This window comes from Giraffa tippelskirchi, chromosome 5 (genome assembly GCF_054371585.1).
Source record: "Giraffa tippelskirchi isolate mGirTip1 chromosome 5, T2T-mGirTip1v1.2.pri, whole genome shotgun sequence".
Lineage (NCBI taxonomy): Eukaryota > Metazoa > Chordata > Mammalia > Artiodactyla > Giraffidae > Giraffa > Giraffa tippelskirchi.
Window position 1 is genome coordinate 91,660,972 of NC_137279.1, and position 15,525 is coordinate 91,676,496.

At 38.6% G+C, this 15,525-nt stretch overlaps 1 protein-coding gene across 3 annotated transcripts in view; it reads left to right on the forward strand.

Annotated features, from left to right (window-relative positions):
• FCRL5 (Fc receptor like 5) overlaps positions 1–15,525 on the forward strand; it is a 63,576-nt gene that overhangs the window by 35,669 nt on the left and 12,382 nt on the right. For 2 of the 3 annotated variants that reach the window (XR_014054898.1, XM_081494063.1), the window contains exons 7-9: positions 315–593; positions 6,378–6,656; positions 11,228–11,506. Coding sequence is in view for 1 of the 3 variants with exons in the window: in XM_081494063.1 (XP_081350189.1) it covers positions 315–593; positions 6,378–6,656; positions 11,228–11,506 (837 nt within the window). In the remaining 2 variants the exon portion in view is untranslated. The remainder of the gene's footprint in view (positions 1–314; positions 594–6,377; positions 6,657–11,227; positions 11,507–15,525) is intronic. The other variant, XR_014054899.1, reaches the window with a different exon arrangement.

A 15,525-nucleotide genomic window follows, 5' to 3' on the forward strand; every position in this document is an offset into this window, starting at 1 on the left:
GGCAAGGGGCATCCATTCTAAGTCAAGAGGAGTTCACCTCTGCTTGCTTGGCTTAAGGTCCCAAAGTCCATGAAGGTGATTGTCAGCTCAGTATGAAGTTAAAATGGTTTCTGTTGAGCCTTAAATCTCAGGTTTTGCTTTGTTTTGTTTTTCCATCTATGTGTGGCCAAACTCCAAGCCCAATTTTAGGGGGCAGTGTGATCCGTGCTGTCCTGAGGGCCAGTGGACATAAGACTGGATATTTCACTAGCCACTGATTAACAGCTCCAGACAGTGGCAGAAGCAACTGTTGACTAAGTTTTTCTCTCCCTCAGTGCCCGTGTCTCAACCTATCCTCACCCTCAGCACTTCTAGAACCCAGACTCTTGTGGGAGATGAAGTGAGACTTCAGTGTGAAGTTCGGAGAGGGTCTTTGCCCATCTGGTTCCAGTTTTTTCATGAAGATGTGTTGCTCACAAGGAGAGAAGCTACTTCATGGAGAACAAAGTCCTATAGCTTCTCTGTGACTGCAGAGCATTCTGGGAACTACTACTGCACAGCTGACAATGGCTGTGGCCCTCAGAGCAGTGAGACCATCAACCTCTCTGTCATTGGTAAGTCCTGGATTCCTGCTAGTGACCCATCCCTCACCCAGATCCTTGTCACACCAACTCCTTTCATAGATTTTCATGGATCTTCCAGTTTCCTACCCCAATCAACTTAATGCCCATCTTGTTTCCTTTCTCAAAGAACCCTCTATCTGTGGGCTTCAGTCCTCATTCAGCCCTCACTCAACCAGGCCCCTAAGATAGCTCGACACCTTCCCCCACTTTTACCAAATGAATTTATTTTCTCAAAAGTCCCTGGTGGCTCAGATAGTAAAGAATATGCCTGCAATGCAGAAAACCCAGTTTCCAGCCCTGGGTCAGGAAGATACCCTGGAGTAGGAAATGGCAACCCACTCCAGTATTCTTGCCTGGAAAATTCCATGGACAGAGGAGCCTGGCTGGTTACAGGCCATGGTATCACAAGGAGTTGGACACGACTGAGAGACTAACACTTTTATGTTCTCAAATTATTTTCTCAGGCCCTGCGTGTTCAGTCTCCAAGCCAATTTCTCTTAACTGGACACACAGAAGCATCTCATATCTCCCCACTAATACCTACATATTAATTTGCTACAAGCTCAGTCATATGGACATCTAGCGGGCAAGAGCTTACTTTCTCCAAAGGGTTCTGAAGCAGTTCAGACTCTCACAGTAGGTTTAAAGAGAGCTGAAAGTGAAAGTAAGGGAGGAAATGGCTTCCTGGAAGCCAATTCACTGGTTTTTCTGGAGTTTCTGGGATCCTTTGATTTAACCCAGTAATAACACAAGTGTCATTTCTTTGTATTATGTTTTTTACAGTTTCGGTGCAGTATGACATACATTTGTAAATGTATATGAATCATCAGTGCACAGTTCATGGTTGCCCATGGAACCATGAATAAGTGTCATTTTAGGAGTAAAATTGCTTCTGTTTACTCTTAGAATCTTCATGTAGAAGAGAGTGAAAGTTCAGTTTTCTTTTCAGAGAAGCAGAAAGAAAGACAGAGACATCTTGAGTCAGCTGTATCAGATCATTTTAGATAAGAAAAAAAGAGACCTCGATGTCTCCAGTGGGTGAGGGTTTGCTGAGTAAATCCAGGGAGTGAAAAAAAAAAAAAGAAAGGAAGACAACATATCCATATTCCTGGAATAAGAACTGAGAGATTTCTCAGAATTCAACTTATTTCTCAAAAACAGGTTATATTCATGCTTGCTGAGCTAGATGCTTTCATTAGTATCTACTCCTAGCCCTGCCATCTGTTTCCTTTCCCTGCCCTTCTGCCCCGTTTTTCTTATTGCTCCTACATGTTTTCCACTCTCATCCTTATGATTCTATCTTATGACTTATCTTGCCTCAAATCTCCTGCAAATTTCATCACTGACTGCCTTAGACTTTGGAATAGGACATCCTGCTCCATATTTCAGCAAATGCCCCAACTGCCAATGCCGTACGGCTTGCTACCAAAGCAGTGCTTCTAACAAGTCTAATTAGCCCAGCAGCCTAACTCTAAGACACCTCACAAGCCACAGGCAAGTCTATACATCAAATGTTCTTACACCAACTTCCCACCTCCAGTTCAACAAGTGATGGCAGAGGGAGCAGGGTCTATTGGGACAACATGACATATAATGAACTACATTGAAGAAAATACTTTTTCTAAGAACGATATACACAGCAGGACCTCTGAGGTTTCCTAGAAAGAGCCAGTGTACATGCAAAACATCTTGCTTGAGTTGTGTGATATCAGTGTGGATAAGACTATCCGAATTCTAGCCCTAGCTGTGAAAATAGCTAGTTCATAATTTGGGCAAAATTTTAAAATTTTCTTTGTCTTACTGTTTTCACCTTCTCTTGAAAGTTAGATAAGACAGTAATTAGTGTCCCTTAAAACCCCAGAATTCTGTGATTTGAGTTGGAATAAGAACCCAAAGGTAATGAATTCATGATTCTCTGGAAGAAATGAGGCGAGTGTCCATGGGTGTCCCTTTTTTTCACCTGGAAAAGCAAAGGAGAGCATCACTTTGACAGAGTCTCATCATCCTTCAAGGAGTGGTGGGGAGGAGTTACGGGAGTCACTTAGGGTTTTAGAAACAGGAATCAATCAGAGTATGATGGTAACTACAAGTGTGGTCTGGTCAGAACTTTAAATTAGGCAAGTTCCTGTTATGGTCTGTGGTCTTAGGAACTCAGGAGAACATCTGAAGTCCTTATTACTGTGGTCCTATCTTGAAACTGATCAGTCTGAAAGTTTTCTTGCTCCTTGACAGTTCTTGTTTCAGATCATAGTAAAACATGACCAAAGGAAGACACTACCCCTATATAAACTGTTGAGTAAAGAGATTATTTATGAAATGTAAATGCTCTGAGATTCAAACTCTAAAGCCTGAAGCTGAGCTATCTAGAAAAGTCCCAAGTCCTAAGACATCCTCTTTCTCATGACCGTGTTTTATTTCCTTCTCAAATTTAATGTTATCTAAAACCCTTTCATTTCTTGTTTCATGTGTATCTTCCTCAATACCAGAGTATAAGCTTCATGAGAATGAAACCTTTTTAGTTTTGGTCTGCTCTGCATCCCTGTGCCTACTCGGTGTCTGGTTCAAAGTAGGTCTTCAGTGAGCATTTGTAATTCCATGAACAAAAAATCTTTCAGGTGAGATGAGGAAGAAAAGATTAGGGAGAGAACACTGGTCTTCACATCTGCTTATACCAACTGAACAGAAATAAATGAACCTTAAATTAACACACAAATTGAGAAACTTCACTGTGAGCCATGCAGGCTTTCTGACAAAATAATCTGTTTTCTGTTTTTTTTTTTTTTTTTCCTTTTTGAGGGAATATACCCCAAAGAGAAGACATGGAAATTTCATGGGAATATAAACTGATAAGATATGCCCATTTTGAATCTATCAGCACACACACATGCACACACATACTCACACACATGTACACAGAGCATTCTCAAGCAAATACAAGAGTCTGAATATAACTTTATTCATTGAATTATAAGCCGTAAACAAAAGAAGTCTCATATGGGAATTTTTGCATCGATGCATTTAAAACTATAAAAGGGAGAGAAAAGGCATAAAATACCTAATATTTTTAAGAAGAAGATTGCTTTAGGAAACAAAAAAGTTTTCTGGATATTCTTAATACAATTAAAGAAAATATGGACTTCAGGGAGAGAAAAGTACAATGGGGAACTTAAAGAAGTTAAAGAAAAGATGATAAGATAACAGAAAAGAAAAACAAGCATATATATCAGAGCTTAGTAGAAAAAAACAAAGAAAACAATAAAGATATTTTAGAAATAAAATCCAAATTTGAAGGAGTAAGAATAGAATGCACACTTCTGAAATCTGTTAACAGAATGGAATTGGTATGAGAAAATAATATGGAACCCAAGGTAGAAAGACACAGAAAAAGGCAAAAGGAGAAATAAATTAAAATATGGAGATCAGACAATGAAGACCACAAGTGTGGATAATTAAGTGTCTAAAGAGAGAAACAAAACTTTAAGATTTAATTTAAAAATTTCTTGACCTGAAGAAAACTTGAGTATATAGATTAAAAGACATAATCTGATGAGGTTATTGATTTTCAAGGCTAAAAATATACATGTGCACATGCACGAGTATGTGTCTGTGTCTGTGTGTGTGTATGATCATGGCAAAAAAAACAAACAGTCATCTCAGAAAGAAAAATATTAAGTGGTCTTAGACTTTACATAGAAATCAATACTAAGAGAGAGAAACAATGTTCAGACTTGCACTTTCAGAGGAGAAATGAGATTTGAGAATTTTATATTAAATCAAAAATACATTTTCAAATGTGCAAGGATTCAAAGAATTAACCCCTCTTGAAAAATTATTTGATGACAAACTCTAGCCCAGCAGAGATAAGAATCAATATAAGACTCAAAATGAAGAAACTGTGATATGAAAAGTGAATACTGAACCTATTCACATCAGTAGGTCTCAGCCTTGGCTGCATATTAGATTGATGTTGATGTATGGAAGAACCATCACAATATTATAAAGTAGCCTCCAATTAAAAATTAAATTAAATTCAAAACGAGTCACCTAGGAATATTGAAAAAAGATATTTTACTAAGCTATCTCCAGACCGGTTAAGCTCAGAATCTTTCAGATGAGGCCTCATAGTCCTTTTCTTAACACATCCTCAGTTGAAAATATTGTACAAGTAGGGTTGAAAATCACTGATTCAGACATGAAAACAAAGGCTAGGCAATTTGAGAGTTATGGCTACAGAATAGAAAGCAACTATTATAAATGCTAAAACAGTAAAAGGCAACAAAGGTCCATTCAGTCAAGGCTGTTTTTTCCAGTAGTTGTGTATGAATGTGAAAGTTGGACCATAATGAAAGCTGAGCACCAAAGAATTGATGCTTTTGAACGGTGATGTTGGAGAAAACTCTTGAGAGTCCCTTGAACTGCAAGGAGATCCAACCAGTCCATTCTAAGGGAAATCAGTCCTGAATATTCATTGAAAGGACTGACGCTGAAGCTGAAACTCTAGTACTTTGGACACCTGATGAGAAGAACTGACTCATTTGAAAAGACCCTGATGCTGGGAAAGATTGAAGGCAGGAGGAGAAGGGGACAACAGAGGATGGGATAGTTGGATGGCATCACTGACTTGATGGACATGAGTTTGAACAAGTTCCAGGAGTTGGTGATGGACAGGGAATCCTGGTGTGCTGCAGCCCATGGGGTCACAAAGAATTGGACACAACTGAGCGACTGAACTTAACTGAACTGAAAACAGTTAAAAATACATGTAACAAAGAAAAATCAGTCAGAGGGAATAGAGGAAATTAAAACAAAAAAATTTGCTTCTTATTTCATAATGGAGGACAAAAATTCATTAGGTAATTTAGAGAAATTAATAACAGACTCAAAAGTTTTCATTTTGCAAAAAATTTATGAGTACTTTTATAGACAGCAACTCATCATTAATGGATTATAGTTCACTGACAGTCCATAAAAAATCAGTAAAGTGTGAGGTTCCCATAGGATAGAATAAGTAAATTCTTCAGACAAACAACTGTAAAGTTTAAGACTAGGAAAAGGGAAATAATAAGGAAAATAAGCCTGTGTGTTTATGTGACTGTAACTGATCAGAGAGTGGGGGGAGGAGACTCTTATAAACCATGAGTGTAAGCGCAAATTGGTTGAAAGTTTTTGAAGAACAAAGTATTATAAATCATTATTTGAATGCTTACATCTCAGTTCCAGAAATCCCACTTGTAAGAATTTAGCCTAAGAAATGTATTGACAAAGCACAATGATATATATACAGAATTGTGTGTGGAGCCTTATTCAAAATTAGAAAATGATAACAACCTAAGGTTTCATAATGGGGAATAGCTGAAGTGTATTACAGTAAATTCATGCTGTGGAATGCTTTGTGGTTGTTAAAAATAACCAAGCAATATTTACCCTAAAATATCAAATTTTGAATTTAAAAGAGTTGCATTTTATGCATGTAAGTTATACCTCAATAAAACTGATTTTTTTAAGTGAGTGAGATAGATCCTCAAGTAATAACATAGAATGATGGTCATATTTTGCTAATTGGAAAAATCAGGTTGTAGACCAGTACGTATCTTGTGCTCCCATCCATATATGTGGGTTTTTTATGCATTTATTTGTGTTGATAAGGCTGAGCGTTCTTACACATAGAAAAGATCTAGAAAGTGTCACCAAATTATCAACAGAGGTAACCTCTGGAAAATAAAAATAGAGGAAATGGGAAAAAATACTGATCAACTAACTCGTTTTTGCTTTCAGTTCCAGTATCTCGCCCTGTTCTCACGCTCAGGGTTCCCAGGGGCCAGGCTGTGGTGGGGGACATGGTGGAGCTTCACTGTGAGGCCCAGAGAGGCTCTCCCCCGATCCTGTACCAGTTTTATCATGAGAAAGTCACCCTCGGGAGCAGCTCAAGTTCCTCTAGAGGGGGTGCTTCCTTCAACCTCATTCTGAAGACAGAGCATTCTGGGAACTACTTCTGTGAGGCCAACAATGGCCAGGGGGTCCAGCGAAGTTACACAGTGTCACTCAGTGTCAGAGGTAAGTGGACCCAACTACAGCACAACCAGAGACAGACCATCTCCCTCACCTTTCCCAGTAGCTGAGATTGGAAGTACACCAGGGCCACTTGCTGTGCGACATAATTGCTAGCCTGCTGTCTACACAGCCTCCACCTGAGAGTTCTGTATTCTACATTTTTAGGAACTTGAGCCTTCCCTTTGCTTGCTTTGCTTCTCCTGGTAGCAACACTGCAGCCATTGTGACCCAAAGTATCCTAATGTAGGAATAAAGGCTTTTCAAATGCAAGTTGCATCCTGGCCAACAATGATCAGCAAAAAAGTTTAAAAGAAATTATAAAGTTCAACCTGTCTCAGAAGAGATTTAGTTGGGGTTTCCTCTATCTGTCAATCAATAAAAAGGCAAACTCATTCTTTCGTGGGCTCATGAATTTTGCTCTAGCCTCTCCTGCTACTGTCCCAGGGCAGCTCAGATCCCTACCCTGAACTCCTGCTAAAAGGCTTCTCAACATCATTCTCCTGAATTCTCTCTTACCTGTCATTCAGCAGTAGCACTCTCTCCCACATGGCCATCGTGGGCTGACCTCCTAGTCATGCCCACTTTCAGTGCAAGTTTGACACCACTCTCACAGACTTCCACTCTACACTCTGTCATCATTCTATGACTCTAATGTCCACATGGATGACCCACTCAACACCATGGCTTGTCATCCTTTCCACAACTCTCATCCACTCCCCCATACACACACTAATCCAATTACCTGACCACAGCCTTCTATCCTTCTGCTTGTTTCTTCAACTCCTCTAATCACTATCGTCCTCAGACCTCAACAGAATTCCCAGTTCATTAACACTTTTACTTCCTCCCAGACAATCACACCTTTGGCTCCGAACCACCCTATTGAGTGTTTGTCTTTGTATCCATCCAGTAACATATCCCTCCTCTTCCTAAGGTACAGAATAGAAGACTGTTTCCTATAAAAGGCGAAAATCACCATCTCATTTCTATAATAGATTCCATCCTTGCTTGCATTCTTAGACAATTTGAGCAACTTTCTCTCTTATGTCCCTTAACACCTGCTCTATAGGATCCTTCCTGTTGAGTTTAACATGCTATATCTCTCCCATGTCTAAGGGGGAAAAAAACCCTTTTGATCTCATTTATGCCTCCAGTTGGGCTTCCCAGCTGATAAAGAATCTTCCTACTGATGCAAGAGACACAAGAAACGTGAGTTTTGTCCCTGGGTCAGGAAGATCCTCTATAGTAGGAAATGGCAACTCATTCCAGCATTCTTGCCTGGGAAATTCTATGTACAGAGGAGCCTGACAGGCTACAGTCCATGGGACCACAGAGTTGGACACGACTGAGCAACCAAGTACACATCCCTCCAGTCACTGTTCTCTTATGACTAAATTTCCAAAAGAAGAGTCAGTTGCACAGGTTGCCTCCATTTCCTTATTATCCACTAGGATTCAACCTTGGTTTCTTCTGACCTTTATACCAAAATTATTCTTACAAAGATCAACAATGACCTCCATGGCTTTAAATCCAATGGCCATTTTCCAATCCTTACCTTACTTGATCTCTCAGAAACAGTCCATGTTGTTTACCTTTTTATTCTTCTGGAAACCATCCCTTCCTTGTCTTCAATGACTTCACTGTCTCCTGTATCTCCTCTCTCTGCCACTCCTTCTCAGTCTCCTTTACTAGCTCTTCACCTTAAAGATGAACTAACCATTGGTATGTTCCAGAACTTTGTCTGGCATGTATCCTCTTGTCTTATATATTAATATGCTCTTTCTCTGGATGATTCTGGGAATGTCATCTATATAAGTGATTCTTAAGCTTTTAACTACAAAACCTCCCATGTGAGTACATGCTTATGCCATATCTCTTAAAAGCTGATGATCTGGAACACCTCTTAAATGCATAGAATTCCCCCCAGACCTGGTCCTCCTTCAAGTGTCCCCACTTCTGTGAAAGATACCTCCATTCATTCAAATACACAAGGCAAAAATCCAGGAGTCTTCCTTGACGTTTCTTTCCCTTGCTCTCCATAGCCGGCTAATCATTAAGTCCTGTTGCTTTTATTTTTTCTAAATATTTCTCAGATCTTTTTTTTCTGTCTTTACTGCTACTGTCATAGTCACAACTACCATCATTTCAATTACTGCAATGCCGCTACTCCACTCTACTTCTAATAACCTCTCCACTCCAATTTTGTGCCATTACAATCTATTTTACACACTGAGATCAGAATTGTCTTTAAAAAAAAAAGACAGGTTTGATCATCTCATGCCCCTGTAGAGAGACACTTACAGACTTCCCATTGCTCTGTGAAGAAGGATCAAAATACATACCACGGTTTGTGAAGCTCTGCCTAGCTCTTCAGCCTCCTAATTCTTGGCACTCCTCAAATGCTTCCCATACCTCTGCTGTTACCTTGTTTCAATAACACAAAAACTCCAACATTCTTACCATCTCAGGGCCTTTGCACATACAGTTTCCCTACCTCTGCAGTCTTCATTCCCTTCTTCACCTGATTAATCCAAATGTTACTTTGTGAGGAAACATTCCCTGACTAACCCATACTAGATCAAGCCCCAGTACTATGCATTTCATAGCATCTTATTCTTTATATCAATGTTCTATATTTGTATTTTTATTTAACTGCTCCTTAACAACCCATCCAGACTATAGTCTTCATGAGAGGAGGGCCTGCGTCTTTCTCACTATTGAATCCCCAACATACCGTCCAGTTCCTAAGACTTATTAATTGCTTACTTAATTTCTGATAGATGAATAAATATAAAAATGAGCCAATAATTTGATCAATATCTATTCTCTTTTGGGTCTTATTTTTGATGCAGCCAAGGCTCAATTACATCCCTGGCTATGTAAGCAACAGTCTGCCTTCTTCCTCATTTTCTATTGAACCGATTACTTCTTTTGACTACTCTGATACTTGAGTTTCAAATTAATCTTTGTTTTCAGATTCCTCAAACATTTTGAGATTGTGTATTAAGTACTCCCTGCTATTCTTTGGGAGTCTGCATTCAGCTGAATATATCTCCTTTTCTCCTTTGCCTTTCACTTCTCTTCTTTTCTCAGCTATTTGTAAGTTCTCCTCAGACAATCATTTTGCCTTTTTCATTTCTTTTTCTTGGGGATGGTTTTGATCACTGCCTCTTGTACAATGTTACGAACCTCCATCCATAGCTCTTCAGGCACTCTGTCTATCAAATCTCATCCCTTGAATCTATTTGTCACTTCCACTGTGTAATTGTAAGGGATTTGATTTAGGTCATACATGAATGGTCTAGTGGTTTTCCTTTACTTTCTTCAATTTAAAGTTTGAATTTTGCAATAAGGAGTTCATGATCTGAGGCACAGTCTGCTCCTGATCTTGTTTCTGCTGACTGTATAGAGCTCCTTCATCTTCAGGTGCAAAGAATATAATTCACCTGATTTCAGTATTGACCATCTGATGATGTCCATGTATAGAGTTGTCTCTTGTATTGTTGGAAGAGGGTGTTTGCTATGATCAGTGTGAAATATCAATAACCTTAGATATGCAGATGACCCCACCCTTACGGAAGAAAGTGAAGAGGAGCTAAAGAGCTTCTTGATGAAAGTGAAAGTGGAGAGTGAAAAAGCTGGCTTAAAACTCAACATTCAAAACACTAAGATCATGGCATCTGATGCCATCACTTCATGGCAAATAGAGGCTCCAAGATCGCTGCAGATGGTGACTGCAGCCATGAAATTAAAAGATGCTTGCTCCTTGGAAGAAAAACTATGACAAACCTAGACAGCATATTAAAAAGCAGAAGCATTACTTTGCCAACAAAGTTCTGTCTAGGCAAAGTTATAGTGTTTCCAGTATTCATGTATGGATGTGAGAGTTGGACTATAAAGAAAGCTGAGCGCTGAAAAATTGATGCTTTTGAACTATGGTGTTGGAGAAGATTCTTGAGAGCCCCTTGGACTGCAAGGAGATCCAACCAGTCAATCCTAAAGAAAATCAGTCCTAAATATTCGTTGGAAGGACTGATGCTGAGGCTCAAGCTCCAACACTTTGGCCACCTGATATGAATAACTGACTCATTTGAAAAGACCCTGATGCTGGGCAAGATTGAAGGCAGGAAGAGAAGGGGATGACAGAGGATGAGATGGTTGGATGGCATCACTGACTCAATGGACATGAGTTTGAGTAAGCTCCAGGAGTTGGTGATGGACAGGGAAGCTTGGTGTGCTGCAGTTCACAGGGTCACAAAGAGTTGAACACAACTGAGCAACTGAACTGAACTGATTAAGTATTCCAAACTATATAACACTATATATATACATATATATGTATATATATGTGTGTGTATATATATGTATAAATGTGTGTGTGTCTGTGTGTGTATATATAACACTACACAGATGATACTATTTCTTCAGATTTGAAGAAATTATAACTCAGTTCTTAGTGATATCACAAGGTCATTAAAAACTGAGAAAAATATTTTTCTGTTTGAAATGTCTTTTCCATGGTAGGACACATTTAAACAATAGGAAATGATGGTTAACCCTTTTTCTTTCCTCAGTTCCAGTGTCTCACCCTGTCCTCACCCTCAGGACTCCCAGGGTCCAGGCTGTGGTGGGGGACATACTGGAAATTCACTGTGAGACCCAGAGAGGCTCTCCCCCCATTCAGTACCAGTTTTATCATGAGGGTGTCGCCCTGGGGAGCTGCTCGAGCCTTTCTGGAGGCGGAACATCCTTCAACCTCTCCCTGACCACAGAACATTCTGGAAACTACTCCTGTGAGGCTGACAATGGCTTGGGGGCCCAGCGTAGTGAGGCAGTGTCACTAAATGTCAGAGGTGAGTTGGTCCTGCCCACAAGCATCACAACAAAGGACTGTTTGTCTTCTCTCCCTGGCCTTTGAAACGAAGCTCCAGGACTACTGTTTGCTGGGTAACAGCCCAGCATACTTCCTGCCCACAGAACCTCTAACTGAAGTCTGGGGTCCTTACTGTGGTTACTGTTTAGGAGTCTCAACTTTCCCAACAGCACAGTTAAAGAAGCCTTCTTGAATGTGATTAAAAAAAAAAAAAAAAACTCAGTAAAAATGCAAAGAAGGTTTTTAAGAACATAAACTGCATTTTGATCTATGAATGTGATACAAAAGGGAAACTAAAGAATTCTAAGTATAGGTTTCTCTGCTCCAAAAATGTTGGGCCAGGTTTTTTTTTCATTGACTACCAACGGACCTCTACTCTTGAGCTTCTTTCACTACCAGGGATAAATATGCCCATACATCTCCTTTAATCTTTAAGATGAAGCACTGAGTTATAAATGAGATTATTTTTTATCTTCAGTATGCAGGAGAGGAAACTGAAGCTTAGAGAAGGGAAGTAATTAGCTTACAGACACACTTAACAATGGTAAAGCCAGGTTGAAAAATGAGCCTATTCAACTCTTAATGTAAATCTACATTATGACACCTTTCATCCTTTGAGATCTCATGCTTTAACACGACTTTTTAATAATTTATTGTTTGAAAGAATACATAAACCTTCATGATAAAAAGAAATCAGATTGTACAAAAGGGACAATATGAAAAGTTAAGTTCTCTTTCTACCTGCATGCACGCACTTTCATACCTACATGCTTCCAAGACAACTGCTGTCAGTACTTGAAGGTGTATTTTTCTAGAAATATTAAAATACATTATAAAGACATAGAAATTTTACAAGTAGAATCATACCATATATATATTTACACAGCTTGAATTTTTTACTTAAAAATTTATTTTGGGTATCTTTCATGTTTTATAAGTGAGTTGATTAGATTGTCTCTAGTTTTTAGCAATTGCAAAATATCTACAACAGAAATATTTGTGCAAATATATTTGCAAACCCTTTTGTAAAATTACTTGTTTATTTATGTATATTTGGCTATGCTGGGTCTTTGTTGCTGTGTGTGGGCTCTAGTTGCAGCAAGCAAGGGCTACTCTCTAGTTGCAGTGTGGGGGCTCTCATTGTGGTGACCTGTCCTGTTGCAGAGCACAGGCTCTAGAGCACGCAGGCTTCAGTAGTTGTGGTGCATGGGCTCACTCACTCCGTGGAATGTGGAATCTTTCCCAACCAGGGATCAAACCCGCATCCTCTGTGTTAGCAGACAGATTCTCAACCACCGTCATCATCAGGGAATCTCTCCTTTTCTAAATTGAAGTATAGTTATTTTACAATGATGAGTTAGTCATTTTTTTAATTAATTTATTTTTTGATTAAAGGATAATTGCTTTACAGAATTTTGTTGTTTTCTGTCAAACTTCAACATGAATCAGCCATAGGTATACATGTATCCCCTCCCTTTTGAACCTCCCTCCCATCTCCCTCCCCATCCTACCCCTTTAGGTTGATGCAGAGCCCCTGTTTGAGTTTCCTGAGCCATACAGCAAATTCCTGTTGGCTATCTATTTTACATATGGTAATGTAAGTTTCCATGTTACTCTTTCCATTCATCTCACCCTCTCCTCCCCTCTCCCCATGTCCATAAGTCTATTTTCTATGTCTGTTTCTCCATTGCTGCCCTGTAAATAAATTCTTCAGTACCATTTTTCTAGATTATGTATATATGCATTAGAATACAATATTTATCTTTCTCTGTCTGACTTACTTCACTCTGTATAATAGGTTCTAGGTTCATCCACCTCATTAGAAATGACTCAAATGCATTCCTTTTTATGCCCGAGTAATATTCCATTGTATATATGTACCACAACTTCTTTATCCATTCATCTGTCGATGGACATCTAGGTTGCTTCCATGTTCTAGCTATTGTAAACAGTGCTGCAATGAACAATGGGATACATGTGTCTTTTTCAATTTTGATTTCCTCAGAGTGTATGCCTAGGAGTGGGGTTGCTGGGTCATATGGTGGTTTTATTCCTAGTTTTTTAAGGAATCTCCATACTGTCTTCCATAGTGGCTGTATCAATTTACATTCCCACCAACAGTGCAAGAGCATTCCTTTTTCTCCACAGCCTCTCCAGCATTTATTGTTTGTAGTCTTTTGGAGGACAGCCTTTCTGACTGGTGTGAGGTGATCTCATTGTAGTTTTGATTTGCATTTCTCTAATAGTGAGCGATGCTAAACATCTTTTCATGTGTTTGTTAGCCATCTGTATGTCTTTGGAGAAATGTCTGTTTAGGTCTTTTTCCCACTTTTCAATTGGGTTGGTTGTTTTTCTGGTATTGAGTTGTATGAGCTGCTTGTATATTTTGGAAATTAATCCTTTGTCAGTTGTTTCATTTGCCATTATATTCTCCCATTCTGAAGGTTGTCTTTTCACCTTGCTTATAGTTTCCTTTACTGTGCAAAAGCTTTTAAGTTTAATCAGGTCCCACTTGTTTACTTTTATTTTTATTTCCATTACTCTAGAATGTGGGTCATAGAGGATCTTGCTTTGATTTATGTCACTGAATGTTCTGCCTATGTTTTTCCCTAAGAGTTTTATAGTTTCTGGTCTTACATTTAGGTCTGTAATCCATTTTGAGTTTATCTTTGTGTATGGTGTTAGGAAGTGTTCTCATTTCATTCTTTTACATGTAGCTGTCCAGTTTTCCCAGAACCATTTATTGAAGAGGCTGTCTTTGCCCCATTGTATATTCTTGCCTCTTTTGTCAAAAATAAGGTACCCATAGGTGCATGGGTTTATTTCTAGGCTTTTTATCTTGTTCCATTGGTCTATATATTTTGTGTGTGTGTGTGCCAGTACCATATTATCTTGATGACTTTAGCTTTGTAGTATAATCTGAAGTCAGGAAGGTTGATTCCACCAGCTCCATTCTTCTTTCTCAAGACTGCTTTGACTATTTGGAATCTTTTGTGTTTCCATATGAATTGTGAAATTTTTTGTTCTAGTTTTGTGAAAAATGCCATTGTTAATTTAATAGGGATCTCACTGAATCTGCAGATTGCGTTTGATAGTATAGTCATTTTCACAATATTGATTCTTCCTACCCAGGTACATGGAATAGCTCTCCATCTATTTATGCCATATTTGATTTCTTTCATTAGTGTCTTATAATTTTCTGTGTACAGTTCTTTTGTCTCCTTAGGTAAGTTTATTCCTAGATATTTAATTCTTTTTGTTGCAGTGCTGAATGGGATTGACTCCTTAATTTCTTTTTCTGATTTTTCATTGTTAGTATCTAGAAATGCAAGTGATTTCTGTGTATTGATTTTGTATCCTGAAACTTTGCAAAATTTACTGATTAGCTCTAGTAATTTTCCGATACTATCCTTAGGGTTTTCTATGTACAGTATTATGTCATTTGCAAACAGTGAGAGCTTTACTTTTTCTTTTCAGATCTAGATTCCTTTTATTTCTTTTTCTTCTCTGATTGCTGTAGCTAGGACTTCCAGAACTATGTTGAATAATAGTGGTGAAAGTGAACACTCTTGTCGTGTTCCTGTTCTAGGGAGAATGCTTACAGTTTTTCACCATTGAGAATAATGTTTGCTGTAGGCTTATCATATATGGCCTTTACTGAGGTAGATTTTTTTCTATGCCCATTTGTTGAAGAATTTTAATCATGAACAAGTGCTGAATTTTGTCAAAGGCTTTTTCTGCCTCTATTGAGATTATCATATGATTTTTATTTTTCAATTTGTTAATATGGTGTATCATATTGAATGATTTGTGTATACTGAAGAATCCTTGCTTTCCTGGAATAAACCCAACTTGATCATGGTGTATGAGCTTTTTGAAGTGTTACTGAATTCTCTTTGCTAAAATTTTGTTGAGGATTTTTGCATCTATGTTCATCAGTGATATTGGCTTGTAGTTTTCCTTTTTTGTGTTGTCTTTGTCTGGTTTTGGTATCAGGTT